This window comes from Mytilus galloprovincialis, chromosome 6, assembly GCF_965363235.1.
Source record: "Mytilus galloprovincialis chromosome 6, xbMytGall1.hap1.1, whole genome shotgun sequence".
In the NCBI taxonomy this organism is placed as follows: domain Eukaryota; kingdom Metazoa; phylum Mollusca; class Bivalvia; order Mytilida; family Mytilidae; genus Mytilus; species Mytilus galloprovincialis.
Window position 1 is genome coordinate 90,798,821 of NC_134843.1, and position 19,903 is coordinate 90,818,723.

Consider the following 19,903-nt stretch of genomic DNA (forward strand, 5'->3'; position numbering starts at 1 on the left):
GAAGGGATATAGTTACGATACTGTTGTCAGGTCAATAAAGATTGCATATTTTGGTTTTAATATTGATTCACTTATAGGGTCTTTGCATCGGAACTAAACACATTTATTTAAAAAAAACAGTTGTTTGCATGACACGGGTTATGTTCTTCTCATATATTGCTGTTGTCTGCTCTATGGTCGGGTTGTTGTCGCTTTGACACACCTACCATTTTCTTTCTCAATTTTATATTCAATGATATCGACTCGAGAACACATATGTTTAATAACAACAAACAAAAAATCTGTACCAATTGGACCTGCTTTCATACAATAACTGCCCTTGAATTTTTACTAAATAACATTTTTGTCGATATGGTAATTCGCATATTGTTAAGTTATCGGAATTCCAATGGAGACTAACTGTACACTTATTGCGGACCTGTTTCTGTATTGTTATGAGTTACGAATAATGATTCAAATTTAAAAAGACCCATCGACGCATTATCTGATACAAAAACGTAATAACATTTTAAGATATCTGGGTGATATATTGGCTCTCAATAACGATATCTTCAGTAAGTACTGTTGATTTATTATATTTCGTTGGAAACCAATTTTCGTGGGGTTCGTTGATACAGGTAAACCACGAATTCAAATGTTCAGCGAATAACAAAATTTGTATGGACTTTGTTTGGTAGAGATAGGCAAAACAACGAAATCAAATATCCACGAAAATGCAAGTTTTCCTCAATCCACGAAAAGTGATACCCACGAAAATAAATGAATCCACAGTACACTATAGAGATTTATAATGGCTTTAGTTCTACACAAGTAATACTATCAATGAACAAGTAAGGGTTGAGATCTCACTAAACATGTTTAACTCCGCTGCATTTTTGTACCGTCCCAAGTCATGAGTCTCTGGCTTTTGATAGTCTATTGAGATTTTTAGTTTAAGTTAATTTATATGTTTTAGAATTAAGTATGATGTCCATTTTCACTGAACTGGTACACATATTTGTAAAGGAGGCAGCCGAGGCCCACCTCCAGGTGTGGGATTTTCTCGCTGTGCAGACCCATTGGTGGCCTTCGGCTGTTTTCTGTTCTTTGGTCGGGTTGTTGTTTTTTGACACATTCCCCATTTCCATTCGTAATTATTCACATAGACTAATGCTTACACGTATAATTTTATCTTTTGAAGATTCGGTAAAAGGTTCAATCAAGGCATCAATTAAGGAGGTTGAATCAACTGTTTCACTTGAATAGAAATAACTGGAGCCTCCTGTTATTTTTGAAATATTATTCAATTTTTCATCAGCCGAGCTTCCAATTGCCAGCGTGTGTACCACAATTCCTTTTTCCGTCAATTTTGGAAGGACTTCTTCTGTATATGGTGGTTCATTTTCCTCTCCGTCAGTGGCTAAATAAATGACCGATCCAGTCACATTGTTCAAAGTCAAAAGCTCCTATAATCATTCATAATAAACAATATTCAATTAAATACATTTTAACAAAAAAAACTATATTTAAAAATAATGCTTTACATCGTTTTCATAAACAATCAGAAACTTGCATTTATCATATTTTCTCAAGTTTCAAAGAGGGGCGAATACCAGAGGGACATTCAAAAGTAATATTTTAAAAATTATAAGAATTTTTTTTATTAAAGATACAATTGTTACAGTTAAGTTTTATATGAACTACAATACTCAAGACCTTCAGCTAAGGTTAAATGAAAGACCTTTTATACTTATCAATGGCGTTTCTGTTTAAACAACAACCCAATTGGCTGTTTTGATACACAACTAAAAACAAAATAACTGTAATCCTAGTTGAATCCGCCACTAAAAATTCAAAATGCCTCTTCAAATTAACATATATTGTTTTTAGTTTCCATGTCTATTGCTTGAAGTGATTGTTCCTTAACTAGAAATTATTTAATGGCACAATGTTTAGCAAGTTAAGTATTAGTGTTTTCTGTGTTTCCTTTACTTAGTATCGCGATTTTATTTAGTTACCGCATCTTTTCATTATATATGTACTTATTTAATTAAAATGTTATTCAATTGGAGTTACCTGATAGCATGTTTCTAAGCCCGCACCTATTGATGTGCCTCCAACCGCTGTGGCCGGTAAACTATAGGCCAAACTATTTCGATCTGATTCTGATGTTATCTTTGTCATTCTTTTCAGCAGGTGACCATTGTCACTGAAACTAACAATTCCAACATAGCTTTCGTTCGGAAGTATAGTTTTAATAACAGTTGTCAACGCGTCTCTTGCATCGTCAATAAAATTCTGAAAAAAAAAAACAGCTTGAGGCATATTAAAAAGTATCAAGAATACCTTACTATTTTTTGCAGGACATATCTCAAATTGTAAGGAATGTGAAGTTTATGGCTTGTTATAATCGTTGTTCTTTATTAAACATTCTTTCCAATTTCACCAACGGTATAATGTCTAAAAAAAAAAGTAAAATCACAAAAATACTGAATGCCGAGAAAAATTCAAAACGGAAAGTCCTTTATCAAATGTCAAAATAAAAAGATGAAACACACCAAACGAATGGATAACAATTGCTATTTTCCTGACTTGGTACAGGCATTTTCTTATGTAGTAAATGGTGAATTAAACCTGTGTGTGTGTTGCGTTTCGGTGTTGTGTCGTTGTTCTCCTCTTATATTTAATGCGTTTCCCTCGGTTTTAGTTTGTTACCCCGATTTTGTTTTTTGTCCATGGATTTATGAGTTTTGAACAGCGGTATACTACTGTTGCCTTTATTTAATGCTTTAGTTAAAGTAACAAAAATGTGGTAATCTAATTGAATTTCAAAGTTGATATCCATATCGTAAACATAAGATAAGCATTGTATGATATCTATTAAAGTACGAGAAGTTCTCATATGTTCATAGCTTTGTATTTTTCTTGAAAATAAACAAGTATATTGATAACAAATTTCCAGCTATAATCAATCAACCAAATTCAAGAAAGATGAAATACGGTAGCTCGATAAACATTTCAAAATCATTAATTACAACGGTGAAACAAAATCATTTATCATGTAATACTATAAAAATCAAACTTGTATTCAAATCAACACTCCCAAATACTCAAGTATGATACAAGTGTAATGTTCAGTCTGATATATTTGAATATGTAGACAAAAGGTTTTTAAGTTATAGTCCGATAACTTCTCACTGGCTACATTACTCAGACTTAGTTTTATTAGTTTCAATTATTTATCAACAAATCTCATGCCTTTTTAAATTAAATTTTGAGTACAAGAAACTACCTACTTTCATGCTCCCTGAAACATCTATCAATAAGCAAAACCGTCCACTAATTTGCGTTTGCTGGAGAATAATTTCAGGTCTGGTATTAGCAAATGCATTGCCTGGAGATGTTGCTGTGTAGAAAATATAATTTTATTATAGTAATGGTATAAAAAATAAGAAAACAAGTTGAAAAAATCTTGGTCGTGTGAACTGTGATAAATTATAAGGTTTTTTCTTCACTTTGATACCTAAGCCTTATGATATCAAACATTTTAAGTGGGGTTCGTGTTGCTGACTCCTTAGTTTGCTATGCTGTGTCATGTGTACTATTATTTGTCTGTTTTCGTTCTATGAGTTTGACTGTCCCTCTGGTATCTTTCACTCCTCTTTTCAAGCAGTATCAAACGAGCATATTTTTATCAGCTAGCTTATCATCTAATCAATTAGCAAGACATTAAAAGGCAAGCGACATTGCATTTGAAGAATTTGAAGTTCGTTTGCTGTAGTTAAAAAAAAACTTCTATGTTCATTCGTATATTATAATACCTTTGTAATCATTGTGCTGTTTTATGATGTCCCACGAACTCTGTCCACTGCATCTATCATTTTGCATATTTGGGGCTTCAGCGTTGTGCTTCGTTTTTTCGCCAGTTGAATCGGAATCACAAAATTGAGAAATCTACATAAAAACATACTTACTTTTATTTTTAGCATCATGACATTTATATTGATGGATGATTAATATAAATAAGAAAATAAAAAACCATAACCTGATAATTCTGTACTTTGATAATTAATAATTTATAGATAAGGAGCACTAAATGATGACATTTTATTGCCATCAAGATAATTCTGAAGTCGGGAATTGTTGAATAACAGCAACATTGTTTACATTTCTGAAGGCTTACACATGAATGTAGACGGAGAGGGCCATTTTTTTTAAAGTTTACTTTCCATGTTAGGGTTGTCAACAAAGCAATGTGCTACATTTTCAGAAAAACAAAATTATGAGACACCATTATCTTGCTTGTTCTATTTCAATATATGAAAATTTGATACATTCTCGTTCCTTCACAACTTTTCAATCGCCATTTACTATAAACTTGGTCAATTTTTTACTTGGACTACTATTGCAAAATGTTAATTTTAGTATCTCATTCCGTATAATTTAATTAATTTCAAGATTATAAATACGTCACAAAAATACGTAACGTTTTGTGGCGTTGATCCATTTTTATGAATTGCAGTTTGTGGTGTCCTGTTGTGTCATTAATGTGAGATGTCCGTTGTTATTCTGCAGTTTACATGTTGTGATTTATTTATGCATGTCTCTGTGTTGAGTGTACTTTTGTCTGCTTGTTATGTAATCCTTTCCAGTAGCATTGTCATTTTAGAAATTTTTTAAACATTGCCATAACATCAGATTCAGTCCACCATTTTTTTTTAATGTTTTGTACCTAGTCAGGAATATAGCAGTTGTTATCAAATAGTCCGTTTCTGTATATATTGGCGGGGTTGTTAATTTTTTGTTGCAGTTCAGTTTTGTTGTTCGTGTTCTAATCAACATCATGTATCACTATAACTTGATATGGGGAATTCTGTGGCAGATGAATAATTTAGTAGTCATGGTCAACCAGTGGCAGTGCACTGGATTTTACCCCGAGTACCTCCGCGCCGACTACGTTTATCCTGAAATTTATTGCTTGCAAAGATTTTTTCTGCATTCCCATGGCTAGACGGAACTTTTACACTGTATATGTTATAATTAAATATTATATTGTGACTTTTGAATGAAGTATTTAAAGGGTTTTTTTTTAACGTATAACACACCGAGGGGTTTCAGCATTGATAAAATGTAAAGATCTACCGTAGGCATGTCTTTCTGTATGCAATCCTAAAATGTGTTATACGTGTTCTACCTACCACACTCAAATGGAATAATCTTTTCTGATGCGTTCACCTTACGGCTCATTCACAATATGAAATAAAACTGACTAATATCTAGATATAAAGTTTAGAACTCTAGTTACAATTTGAAAATAATACTGTAACTGTATGAAGCAAGGTTCACCTGAATTGTTACGGTGTCAAAATAATGTCTCTGTGTAATTGATTGTATCATCTTAGTCTATGAAATGGGATGAATGTTATATATTTTTCAGTTTTTTATGATATTTTTATCGCAAACAAGTAGATTATTTTTCAACAGTTTTTAACGAGCTATTCGTGTTTTTTTTTCTTTTTTTCTCTTTTGTCTGGAAAAATTTAATTTCAACTGAAAATCAGGATAAGAACTTTTACTTCCTCCTGCCACCCCATTATAAAGTACGTGACTGTCATTTTATATAGAAAAATGAGAAAATTGATGGAGTAACATCATAGTATGTACTGTGTGACATCCCGACGATGAAAGGCATCAGGCTACTAACAAAAGCTACATCAATTCAACAAAAGAAAAATGCGTTTTCTATGTGTGTATGTGTTTTTGTTATAAATTGGTGGAAAAGCGTTTAAATTGACGTAAATTAACATTTAGGGGCTATTGTTTTATGTTAAATTTCTTGATAATCCTTGCTAATTTTAAATTTTAATATTTACTTACCGAACTGATGTATGCATGTCCCATCATTGATGCTATTGCTTTCGATCCAGAATCTGGTTGGAAAGAACAGTCCGATTCTGGTTTACCTTTCGAATCTAGTTTACAATTTCTGTTGGAAACATAATTAAACATCTTTCCCTCAATTTCCGTTGTACACCTACAAAAAATCACACTGTTAAAATTGATAATACATTTCATCTTATCGTATGTCAACATTAACGGTGTGAGATTTTTACTTAAATTTTTGCTCTTAAGAATTTAGAATATTCAAGGTTCTAATGCAATAAGTTGTAACAACTTTTTTCATTGGCTAAAAGTTACCGTCAAATCCACAGTTGAGCAGGCGTAACTAAGGAGGGACCCACCATTTTGAACTGATTGGATCAACTATTGTCGATTACTGCAATATTATCAAAAATAAAACCATACCTACCTCGAATTCGCCGTTTAAATGTAATGATATCCGAATTTGAAATGCAGAGTTAACGTAATAACCTCCATGTTGTAAGTTTTCATTTTTATGACGTCATGTTCAGCCATGACGTCTTTGCACCAAAATCATTCATGAAGTTTTGAATGTCAAATTTATACATTTAAGAAGTTAGCAATATCATTTAACTCTACTTTCCGCTATATAGATGATGTTCTTTCACTAAATAATTCAAAATTTGGTGACTATGTTGACCGCATCTATCCCATCGAACTAGAAATAAGGGATACAACCGATACAGTTCGGCCTCATATCTTGACTTACATCTAGAATTTGACAATGAGGGTCGGTTGAAAACAAAACTTTGCGACAAAAGAGATGATTCCAGCTTTCCAATTTTGAACTTTCCATTTCTAAGTAGCAACATTCCAGTAGCACCTGCATACGAGGTATATGTCTCCCAATTGATACGATATTCCCGTGCTTGCATTTTCTTTTTTGATAGAGGGTTGCTGCTCACAAGGAATCTATCAAACCAAGAGTTCCAAATGTTAAAATTGAAATCATCCCTTCCTTAATTTACGGACGCCATCACGAGTTGGTTGACCGTTATGGAATAACCGTTTCTCAAATCATATCGGATATTTTCCTTATGTCGTAACAACAATCCCCTTCCCTTTCATGATTTTGACCTAACGAATTAGACTATTTGACGGATTTGTTATAACTAGAGCAACACGACGGGTGCCACATGTGGAGCAGGATCTGCTTACCCTTTCGGAGCACCTGAGATCACCCTTAGTTTTTGACGGGGCTCGTGTTGCTTATTCCTTAGTTTTCTATGTTGTGTCATGTGTACTATTGTTTGTCTGTTTGTCTTTTTTCATTTTTAGCCATGGCGATGTCAGTTTATTTTCGATTTATGGGTTTGACTGTCCCTCTGGTATCTTTCGTCCCTATTTGACGGTGGCATATCTTCAACTACAGTACTGTTATTCCTTAAATATGTAACATATGAAAGAATTTTGCATTGTAGGTAATTGACAGCAAAGAATGAATGTTAATTAAGCGGTCAGTTCGTTAATCGATATTCAATACCACATAAGATACTAACTTTTTTTACAGGTGTATAAATATTGACAACTATGTGAACTGTCAATTTCCAAACGCGTTGAATATGGAAATAGTGAATGTATTAAAGACACAAAAACCCGAAAACAAAAAAGGCCATCAATTGGTCTTCAACACAGCGACAAATCCCTCATCCGGAGGTAGACCTCAGCACGCAGCAATGTGTACAATTTCAATGAAAATAGACGTCACACTAAACTATGTAATATTTAAATAAACTTTTAAAAAAAAAAAAAAAAAAAAAAAAGGCCACAGGTTTGGCAGGCTAGAAAATTTTATGAAATTTTAATCTTCCCTCTAGACATCTAGCCGATGAAGAATAAGCAAACACGAGGCAATACGCATTATAGACTCAGTTTGAAAAGGTCCAAATCCGATGTCAGAATAGGTAACTGAAGAAACTAATAAAAATTACAATGATAAAATAATAAAATCATCGTTGATACAAGGATTTATTTATTTTTTTATTTGCGCAAGACGCGCATTTCGTCTACAAAAGACTCATCATGACGCTCGAATAAACAAAGGACTACTAGCAGTTACTGACATGCCAACTTCACACCTTAATTTCAACTGTTGAAAAGTTATGTGAAGTGAAGTTATAATCAATTTAGTGTCATAAAATTTCAAACAATTTAATAAAATTAAAGGGTTGAGTAAAATTAAGTTAATTAACATTATAAACATTTACCATTTACCTCACTACTATTTTGGTTTCGGTTCCGGTATCGTCCTATGGTGAAATCACGATCTATATGATTATTTGACCTCTTATAAACTTACGGGAATACCATTAGTTATTTGGGATAAGACCACTGGGCGTGTTTTATTTTACATACACGGTCAGTGGGCGTGGTTATGTCGATCACGCAGTTTGTAGTATTTCTTTGAATTCTCGTGGGATTTTGTCTGATGCTTGGTCCGTGTCTGTGTGTGTTAGTTACATTGTAGTGGTGTGTCGTTGTTCTCCTCTTATATTTATGCGTTTCCCTCAGTTTTAGTTTGTTACCCCGATTTTGTTTTTTGTTCATGGATTTATGAGTTTGAACAGCGGTATACTACTGTTGCCTTTATTATGTCTCCATCATATATTAATCAATCACAAACCCTTCCGTCTGGGGTTAAGTTTCTTGCCATCATAAAATATATGAGAGAACACAACTCGTATCATATTAAAAAATGGTTTTATAATAAATGTGTTGATTATCGATGAAAAAACTGAATAAATATGAATTCCAAAATATGCTATATTTAATGACTTGATAACACTCTCGTAACTATATCCTTCTAAATAAGTCTGTTTAAAGGTTTGGTTAGCTTTTGAGTAGAATGACGAAATTTGTGTGCTTTGTGAAGAATATTACAATAAAGGATTTGATGTGAAATACCTGAACGTATAAGATGTATGTATGTTGATTTGAATTTACGAATGATGTCCTTGCACCGTTGATAAAATTAAGTAAATGTTGTGACTAGTTGGTAATGTCGAAAAGCCTGGGATCTCTGACGTCACAAATCAAATACGATGTTACATACTCGATCGATTTAAACAGATTGATAACTTTAAACACCATTGGATGGTGACAAGTGAATGTTACCATCTACAAATGAATATTAAACAATAGAAAATGAAAAATCATGTCTTTTATCATATTTTTTTTGTATTAAGCTTTTCGTTTAAGATGAAGATATCAAGATCCAGGAAAGGGCATTGTTCATTGATATCATTAGCTTTTTTGTTAAGTCACTAAAGCCGGATATCTCTCTTCATCATTATTGAGACCCCATATATCATCCAAAGTGTGGGTCACCATCTTCAAATAGATAAGTAACCAAAGGACATGAAACATAATCTCTTTTAGTTTAAATATATTTATTTATAATAGTGGATTGGGAATCAATGTAAATTGATGAAGTGAAGTTATAATCAATTTAGTGTCATAAAATTTCAAACAATTTAATAAAATTAAAGGGTTGAGTAAAATTAAGTTAATTAACATTATAAACATTTACCATTTACCTCACTACTATTTTGGTTTCGGTTCCGGTATCGCCTTATGGTGAAATCACGATCTATATGATTATTTGACCTCTTATAATCTTACAGGAATACCATTAGTTATTTGGGATAAGACCACTGGGCGTGTTTTATTTTACAAACACGGTCACTGGGCGTGGTTATGTCGATCACGCAGTTTATAGTATTTCTTTGAAATGTAACTGGGACACAGTTTGTTTTAGGTTTCCGTAGATTCTCAAGTACAAAATCACTACTAAAAGATATGGTATCCGAGAATGCGAAAACAAACATAGCATAAGTATAGATCGAAATGCTCAGCTTATTACGCAATCGAGCGCCTTCAGATATTCGTTATCCCAAATATCTAAAATTTGTTCATTTTAATTTTATTGTTATTTTTTATGATGTTGTACCCTTTAAGACTGGTTGTAGATATATATATATACGAATTATATATATCGTCCAAATATCAACCAAACAATGTTAGATCTGTAATTTTGCTTTCGCAAATGTTTATTCTTCCCTCGCCGTAATTCGAACTCATGCTACTGGGATATCGTTATACGAAATCGCCTGCACTGTATCCGACGCGCTAGACCACTCGACCACATGGGCTTCACAAATAATAAAGCTTTCGGTGGCCGGGTTTACCTTTCCTCATCAGTTTGAATCCAGCGTCGTAATACATTACATCATATATAAGGCATGACGATGGAATTGTTACAGATCACCTGAAATATCTATTGTTAAGGATCCTACAAATCAATGCAACATACAGTCACAGAAATATTTATATCATATTTCAGACGTACTTGCAATCTATATAAACATGTATATTAAGTTATAAGCTTATTGCTTTTGGTAATAAAGTATTATTATTAATAATTTTCATTTCAACTCATTAAAATCCAATACAAATCAGAATTCCAATATATACTTGTAGAAATTTGGATATCGTTATTTGTATGGGGGTGATCCTGAATTTTTTCTAAATGAGTAATTTTAAAGTGATATACATCATTTATTTTTAACCATTATGCTAGTTGTTATGATACTTTGTATGTAGAATAATAACATGCAATAAATACTTCTAAAAATCGAAATATTAATAATTCAAATATTAAAGTTGATAATTCCAAGATTAAAGTTGAAGATTCCAAGATTAAAGTTAAAATCCAAGATAACAGTCAAAAGATAGAAAAACAAAAGAAAAAAAATATGGTCCTGATACGCTTCCGTGTATACTGGGATTTTTCGTAAAACCGACACGAAGCTGAAATAAGATGTAGCCTTTCTGTGTATGGATATACATTCACTGACTTTTTCTATCTAATTATACGACTGGTTCCATTCTATTAATAAAATTTCAAAAGCTTAAATATGACAGTTTTTGTAGTTTTGTAGAACATAGTGTGATAAACAATGACTCTTTATACATTCAATTCTTCCGCAAAATCTTTTTTCATTCACCAAAAACATTCAAACACTGTCTTATTGAAAGACAAGAGTGTATAAATAATCGAATACTTCATATATTATATGGTCAAAAGAGTGAAAAAAGAAGAGCATTATCCACATAAGGTCAACTTTGATCGCATTAGTTATAATGTAATCATTTCTCAATGTAACAAAAAGGTTTTAAAAATTGGCATGTCAAAATCATGTCCGAATTAAACTCGGTGAATACTGAGCTGATGATATTTCCAAGGAGTAATAGTCTATACAAAGGAATATCGACCAAATGCTATAAAATGAATAAGAAATTAAAATATGTGTGCGTCTTAATTGTCTATATTTATCTCAGCAAAAAAACTCGATGGCAAATATTTTGCAAACTATGTCGGTGAAGAAATCATTAAATGCCATGATGAGGTGTCTTGATATACTTTAATACTTTTACTTCAAGAATGCGCATTTCCCTTTAAATTAAATTTTCGAAAGCGATATTATACACTGTATATCATGTATCACTTCCTAAGATCATTTGCAGGATTGTTAAATATATACTACTCGACAATGCTCCTAAAATTAGTGCAATAACTTTAATAGTATTGACATGAATAACTATAGCTACCTTACTGGTTCCCAACCTCCATTATGTGAGTAGAACTGGATGATTTTATTTGTATATGTATCTCTGCTAGTGGGATATTCGTCGAAAAGGCCCCATCTATAGTGTCCCCATTCATGTACCAACACTGTAGCTGTGTAAATAAATGTATAAAACATAAACTAGATATCATATAAAAGGGAAAAAAATTCATACTAAATAGGTCGAACGGACAAAATAGTATTGAGTACTTAATTTATTATTGATTACTCATTTACGTTTTTTTTAAAGACAGTTACTTGTATGTTTTATAACATCGGCTTTTCCTCTCCACAAATGATATAAGATGCTGTGATTTGCATGAGGTTGCTATGTTATGACTCTAACGTTTAAATTTACTCTCAGCATTTGTATTGATACGTCAGCAATACAAATGAACAAATCCTTAAACTGATAAGCCAGCGGAAGAAACGCAATTAGATTTATTTCCCCGAGGGTATCACCAGCCCAGTAGTCAGCACTTCTGTGTTGACTTGAGTTATCATTGATATGTTTATAATTATAAATTAAGGTGGTATGGGAGTCTAAAATAAAAATGATAGAATTTGTTCATACTTTGCCAAAATGTAGTATCTATTGATATATGTTGAAAAATGTTATAAAAATGATAGGTCACCGCGCATTTTCTCAAACTACAGGGCGTGACAAAATGACAAATTTTGTATGGATTATACAGGAAAAAACACAATTTTGTGATTAAAAACTGAACAAAATGATAGAATTGTTAAATACTTAAGGAAAAGATAGCTTTCAGACAATGCTTTGAGAATATCAAAAGAAAAGATAGGGTCACCGTACGTTTTTTCCAGCTAAAATACAAAATAGGAAAATTCCATGTAGAATCCTTCAGAAAATGCATTGTTTTAGAGTTACCTCCCCTTAAAATGCCAATTTAGTTTATTTTTAAAAACAACCAAAAATAATCATCATTTGCAAAAATATCAATATTTATAAGTTATATTCTTATAAATTGGTTCTTTTAAATAAAAATTCACATTAAATATCTGCATTCCTGCATCACATTCTGCTAACTTGATAAAAAATCTGGACCTTTGGTTCTCTGTTTTTTACAATCCAAGATGGAGGAAGACACCCATACCACCTTAACTGTTAACAAAACTTTAATTTTTTTTAAATCTTGGGCTTCTGTGTATATAGCTACCTCATGAAAAATTACCTAAGCTGTATTTGGCTAAACTTTAAGGAACTTTTGGTCCTCAATGCTCTTCAACTTCGTACTCTATTTGGCCTTTTAAACATTTTTTGATTCGAGCGTCACTAATGAGTCTTTTGTAGACGAAACGCGCGTCTGGCGTAAATATAAAATTTAAATCCTGGTAACTATGCTGACTTTTTTCAATTTAAAAAAAACAAGCATAACATTTATATAGCCATCGCCATCATGTGTGCCCAGTCGCTTGGTTAATGTATAAATGAAGAGAGACTTTACAAACACAGCTTAAAGGAGGGGCGAAAGATACCAAAGGGACAGTCAAACTCATAGATCGAAAATAAACTGACAACGCCATGGCTTAAACAAAAAGACAAACAGACAAAAAATATTACACAATACACAACAAAGAAAACTAAAGACTTAGCAACACAAACCCAACCACAAACTTGGGGTGATCTCAGATGCTCCGGAAGGGTAGGCAGAACCTGATCCACATGTGGTACCCTTCGTGTTGCGTATGTTATTACAAAGGCGGTAAATAGTCTTATTCGGTAGTTCAAAATGAGGACATGCCCTCACAAATACTGCTGCGGAAAGGTGACATAAAATGTGTACCTTCAAAGAGTGATAAAATTAAATCATGGAAAATTGACTGAATCATGTTTTTCCCATTCTGTTTTATGGTTTTTTCATACTTAATTAATTGGATGTGTACAGATTGATTTAATTAAGTCTAGTAAATATTATTTATGTAATATAAATAAATGACTTTGGATAAGCTTTCAGTAACTTTGAACATTTTTAGTTCAATAACTTTTTTCATTAAGATTTTTTATTTACAGTGTTTTCTTTTCTGCTTTTTGACGATCTGATGTTTTAAGCCTTTTTTTTTAAATTGAATATTTTGTACTGATAAAACACTATCCCAGGCTAAAGGTTTGAGCACTTTTTAACAATTAAAACGAAACTGAGTATGAAGAAGAATGACTGAAAATGAAACAACATAAGTTTTACAGTCACCTTTACGATTTGATTATGTATTGATGTCTCAACTTCGAAAAGAAGAATACGTTTGACTGCGTATCGTTTGAAAATCAGAGAAACAGATTCCACAACCAAATCGCATGTAATGCGAAATTTATCCTTTCTTTGACAGATATATTTCTAATATTTAACTGTCTCGAGTGGAAAAATATCGTATCACACTCGATGCTTTGAATCCTAAATTTGAATTCCGAATAGGTTGATTTCAAGAAGAAATTTTGGGTACAAATTGATGAAATAATGATTTTTTTTTTTTCATTTGAAAAAGAAAGATCCAGGCAACAATGAATTACAACATACCAAAGTGAAATGAAATGTGACTTTCACAAAAGTTTTATATGTCACTTAAACATATATGTCGTAAACATTTGATTAATAAATAATTGAATTGAATAGTAAAACTTAAAAAGTTACTTTTATTACCTAAATTTCCAAATCCTGCATTTTCTCCTTTAATCATAACATCTGTTGTAAAATGTATAAACTGTCCTCCAACGCCACACGCGGGCAAACAGCATGCATAAGGATTGCTTTTCATGTCTTTTTTTGGAGACTCGATACGTATATCTCCTTCTTTATTAGTTGATGCACTTGTTACAATGTATTGGCCATTGTTTGACCATTTTTCTGGGATACGAATTATTATTTTTTTAAAGAAAAAACGATATTTTGATGCAATGTAAAGTTTCCTGGATGCTTCAATTAACCAATCCTAGAATACAAAAATGTAATATACAATGATGAAAAATCTAAACGGACCTTATGACTGTAGTTAATCAATTTAAGTAAACTCATTTCGAACATAACAGGGGGGACTATAAAAAGTAACTTAACGAATTCCACTCAAATGTATCAAAGTTGCTTTATGACGTAATCGACAAGTTTCAAAACTTTTCGTTAACTGCTACTGCTTAGGAAAACGATAACAAGCAAATTTCCAAATTTAGAACATAACCTTGGCAGTTGACCTTGAACTCAATTTTCTACATTTAGACCACTTATTACATATCAATATAATCAAGTTATCTAGGGGTAAATGGTTGATGGGTTTCGTCATATGCTAATGGAAAACACAGAAATAACTCTGTTTAGAGGTTACTGGATCGGTCCATTTTAATTTATCGACATTTTTTTAGAATTTAACAAACTATAGTGAAGACAATAAACATTAAAGATTACTCATTTATTTAAAGAGTGGGAACAATAGGAATAAATAGATAGATGTTTTGCTCATTTTTGTAGGCATACGGTGACCTATAATTGTTAACGTCTATAGATGTCATTGCTCTCTGTTTGGGTGTTGTCTCATTGACAATCAAACAACATTTTCTTACTCTCATATCAGGATATATTTTATGAATGGCTTATAAACACGACGGGTACCATATGTTGAACAGGATATACTTACCCTTCCTGAAAACCTGACATCACCCCTAGATTTTTGTTGGGTTCGTGTTGTTGTTGTACCCCTATTTGTTACTCTTTGTTCACGCATCGATGTCAATATAATGGAATTTGATGCGACTGTCGTACAAGTGAGAGATTTAGCACTATAAATCCACGTTCAATCCACCATTCTACATTGGAAAATGCCTGTACCAAGTCAGGAATAAGACAGTTGTTGTCCAATCATTTGATTTTGCCATTTGATTAGGGACTTTCCGTTTTGAATTTTCCTCGGAGTTCATTATTTTTGTGGTTTTACTTTTTATTACTTTGCGGTCGTTTAACAAAAATAAAAGGTTTATTAGAACATATGCTACATTTATCTTGCTATCTGAATATTTACAAAATTATCAGTATTACAAAGTGATATATATGTATTGTAAATCATGTCAGTGTCCAAACAATGACAACTGAGCTGATGAAATTATGCTATAACAGATAAATATAATTATTTTTACTTTTTTTATAAACGTGACATCATGTACTTTATTTGAATAGCTTATGTCCACAAAATTTATATGAGTAATACAAAAAGTCGGGTTAACCTATAATTACGAAATAATTGTATTTCAATCTTTTCTCTAGACATTCTAAATTCTATTTATTTTTTTGAAAAGCAGATCAAATAAGTTGTAAAGAATATTGATTCGCGTCGAGTAATGTAGTGTCTCTAATTTGAAGATTGAAATCGGCTGTTAAGCATTCTCAGTGTTTAGTGATCAAATGTTGCATATTCCTTATTTATAACATAAAATTAAAAAATCAGGACCATATAAAAAGTAGTAACAAAGGTCGATCTGAGCGGAAATCCATAAAACTAGATCAAATCAAATGTTAAATAGAATTGAGAAAGAAAATGGGGAATGTGTCAAAGCGACAGCAACCCTACCATAGAGCAGACAACAGCCGAAGGCCACCAATGGGTCTTCAGTGTAGCGTGAAACTCCTGCACCTATGGGTGTCCTATATCAACAAGCAGAACAAACGGTTAACATGTATGACTGTTACTGCAAGATCTTTGTGGTCACTTTATTAGATCTTGAACTCGAAAATAAAAAAAAGTACGGCACAACATTCTTTAGATTATTCAAATGTTATAAACGACACCAGTCTGTCGGATTTAAGTATTCGAATTTTTTTTTGATTCATGACGTCCAAGTTTCCTTTATGCACTAAAGTGTTCATATTATACCAACCTATTCATTTATCGATCAAATTACCATTGTAGTGAATGTCTGATTAGTTTTACTATTTTTGCATTTTTCAGGGGTCAAAAGAAAACAATGAAGGCTCTTATAATACCTCTTTTTGTGAATTCAGGTAGATTATTTTAGTTACACAGTGAGCATAATGACCTAATACGATATATATGGAGTCAGTTAAAAGTACATATATGTTACACAAAAAAATTCTACGCATTTAAGTGTATATAGGTATGAAATGTGATGTTACTAGCACACTGTGTAACTAATTTATCTTACCAACTATTATAGCATGTAGTATTTAGACTAGTGACAATGTGATCAATTGTTAATTATATATTTTCATTGATCTATTTAAAAAAAACAAAATACCAACAATAACAACTTGTAAACTTTGGTGTGTTGACTGCATTTGTTTCCAGTCGATCATCATCAATGTCTTCATCTCTTGTTTAGGCAAAATGTTTCAGATTTGTTAACAACGTCAAGTTTGTTTTTATAAAGGGACGTAATTTTTAAACGTATATTTAAATAACTAGCCCCATATCAAATATACATGGTCCCCGTGTGTTTGCTCTTAAACCATGATATTCCTACAAATGTATAGAAGCTTACGCAAAATTTTCGCCAAAGCGCATTGAAAACTGATTGCATTAAAATTTCAAAACAAATGAGTCAAACAGGGCGGTATCTTACGGGTGCCACATATAGAGCAGGATCTACTTACCCTTCCGGAGCACCTGAGATCACCCCTAGTTTTTGGTTGGGTTCGTGTTGCTTATTCTTTAGTTTTCTATGTTGTGTCATGTGTACTAGTGTTTGTCTGTTCGTCTTTTCCATTTTTACCCATGGCGTTGTCAGTTTTTTTTTTTTCGATTTATGAGTTTGACTATCCGTTTGGTAACTTTCATCCCTCTCTCGTAATTTAGAAGAAAAATCGTTCGACCGATTAACCGATTAAACGGTAGTTTAAGTTAGTGTTTGACAGCCTTATCAATAGTATCCTACACATAGATAAGATGTGGTATGAGTGTCAATTTGACAACCTTTCATCCAAGTCATAAATTTACGCTTATTGAATTGAAGTTTGTCCTTTGGCATTATAAGGCTTGCCTGTGAGGATTCCTGGCGAATTTTGACATCTAATGTAATCAAATACACCGTATCAACTATATTGGGCGTTTGTACCAACTTTAGATTGAAAAATTAAAAAAAAATCTAGATCTCGTAGAATTGAATATGTCTGAAACCGACTATTCTTTCCTTTTCTCTTGTTGTCTCCGAAAATAATGTGGAGTGTTTCAGTTATTAATTATTAAAAAGAAGATGTGGTATGATTGCCAATGAGACAATTTTCCACAAGAGACCAAAATGACACAGAAATGAAAACTATATGTCACCGTACGACATGTTTCTCTACTTTGTTTGCTTGTTTCTTTAAGCATGTAACTCGTACTATCACGTATACATTGGGTACATTCACACTGGTTTGCATTTCACAATTATTGAGTTAGCATTTCGTTTAATGTAAGACCAAGCCTTGCACTACAGAGGTTGCGCATTTAGATGTAGGTTTACACAATATTAGATCAAAAATGAAATGAAGTAATGAGTAAAATTTAATCCCATTACTGATTTAAAGTTACTGTTAAAAACATATGTGTACTAATTATGTTTCTTTAATATCCTGCCTCGAGCTTTAATTAATTTTTATGTTTTTAGGATTAACAATAGCAACAATATACTGGACAACTGATCTGTCAAATTAATTACCTCGACGCCATTTTTTAAATAAAAATAACTATTTATTGATTTCAATACAAATATATATCAAATCTATCAAAATTGAAAAAAAGTCCGGTTAACCGGTTAGTGTTTTGGTATTCGGTATTCGGTCGTTCGACAGATTAACCGTTGACAACACTAATATATTTTAATGATTCGTTATTATTTATTCAATGAACTTATCTTAAAGGGGCACCGGATCACCGATTTGACTCAAATTCTAATATTTGATTTATAACAATGTAAAACACTTATACGAATTATCAAAAGTATAAAATAAAGAATTTACAGGGAATGGGCTTAAGAATATGTAGCTTCGTTTCGTTTGTATTTTAGTCTCTACGCCATCTAATTAACTACCGACTATACCTGCGAGGACTTCCGATGATTACATAAGCGATATAAACATAAATATAAATACAAAATATAGAAAGATATAGAACTCGTGTAACTTGATTTTTCCTAGGTCTGTTTAATTTCATATTATAGATTAAAAATATATGATATCATCGTTTTTACTTGTATAAAAATGATGTTTTTAGGATCCAATGATTTACCTACGTTTTACTTTCAATGTTGACATTCTTTTCCTTTCAATAATTCACCACGCACGATTCATGCGTTTTTCATCTCTAACTAAAGGGTTAAATTGAAGTTCACATAAATATGGATTCATTAAGGTTAAATTGTTCACTTGCAAGTGAATAATTTATCATCAATGTTTTTTCTAGCTTATTTTGACAAAATTGAACCATACTGGCGATTATCATTTCACTATTTCACTTTAGTTAAATGATTAAACAAAAAATGTCATATTTAAAATGTCATTTTATATCTCGAAACTAGTGGCCCTTTACACATTTATTAAAATAATTAAAAGGCTTTAGTATGCTATTGAGGTATATGCTGTCCTGAACTACGAAGTGGATAACTTTGTTATCTTTATCTAGTGAAAATTCTAGATAACGACGATCTACCATTTCACTGTACTGTATAAAGTTAAAGAATCTTTACTTATTAATATCTTTTAACTATGTATTTCGAATTTTTTCAAATAACCATTTCTTCATTATTTCAGTACAAGTCAGTACAGGTGTATTATCAATATGAAGTTAATAAAATCAATGTTTTATTTGAAAAAGCTTTTATAAGTACCTGAAGAATCGAAATCAGTTGTGTATTTTCGGCAATATCATCTGCAATTGTCACCAATATGTCTGTGTATCCATTTCCTGTAAGTGATATAGTCGATATAGCAAAACCTAGCCCACTTAGACAAATAGAAATCAAAAATATTAGTTTCATTGTTAGACGTCTATCTGACAAAGAAGACGTGAAGCACATTGAATAAAATTATTTTATCGTCACATTTAACCGGTGAATGGTTAGGAACAATTCATTGCAACCTTGGTCATTTAATATTGCAGTTGTATTGTGTTATGAGTCTAGTGACTTTTCCTACGATCATATTTATCCAAAACAAGTATTTTTAATAATGTGGTTTTCCTATGGGTATTTTTTTTTTTTTTTTTGGCTTTCGTTTTTGTTGTGTAAGTTGAAAATATGAACTGATAAAACACTAGTGATAAAATTCATTTCTTTCCAGGAATTTATGAAATAGTTATCAAAGGTACCAGGCTTATAATTCAATACGCCAGACGCGCGTTTCGTCTTCACATAAGACTCATCAGTGACGCTCAGATCA

The 19,903-nt window shown here is 31.9% G+C and overlaps 1 protein-coding gene across 1 annotated transcript in view; it reads right to left on the minus strand.

Moving 5' to 3' along the window:
- Positions 1–19,528, minus strand: part of LOC143080676 (calcium-activated chloride channel regulator 4-like) — a 30,968-nt gene extending 11,440 nt beyond the window's left edge. Inside the window, exons 1-8 of the mRNA XM_076256652.1 lie at positions 19,354–19,528; positions 14,189–14,477; positions 11,512–11,641; positions 5,857–6,013; positions 3,801–3,933; positions 3,276–3,385; positions 2,056–2,277; positions 1,158–1,445 (exon numbers count right to left, since the gene is read on the minus strand). Coding sequence (XP_076112767.1) covers positions 1,158–1,445; positions 2,056–2,277; positions 3,276–3,385; positions 3,801–3,933; positions 5,857–6,013; positions 11,512–11,641; positions 14,189–14,477; positions 19,354–19,503 — 1,479 coding nt within the window. The 5' untranslated portion in view covers positions 19,504–19,528. The remainder of the gene's footprint in view (positions 1–1,157; positions 1,446–2,055; positions 2,278–3,275; positions 3,386–3,800; positions 3,934–5,856; positions 6,014–11,511; positions 11,642–14,188; positions 14,478–19,353) is intronic.
- Between the last annotated feature and the right edge of the window lie 375 nt (positions 19,529–19,903).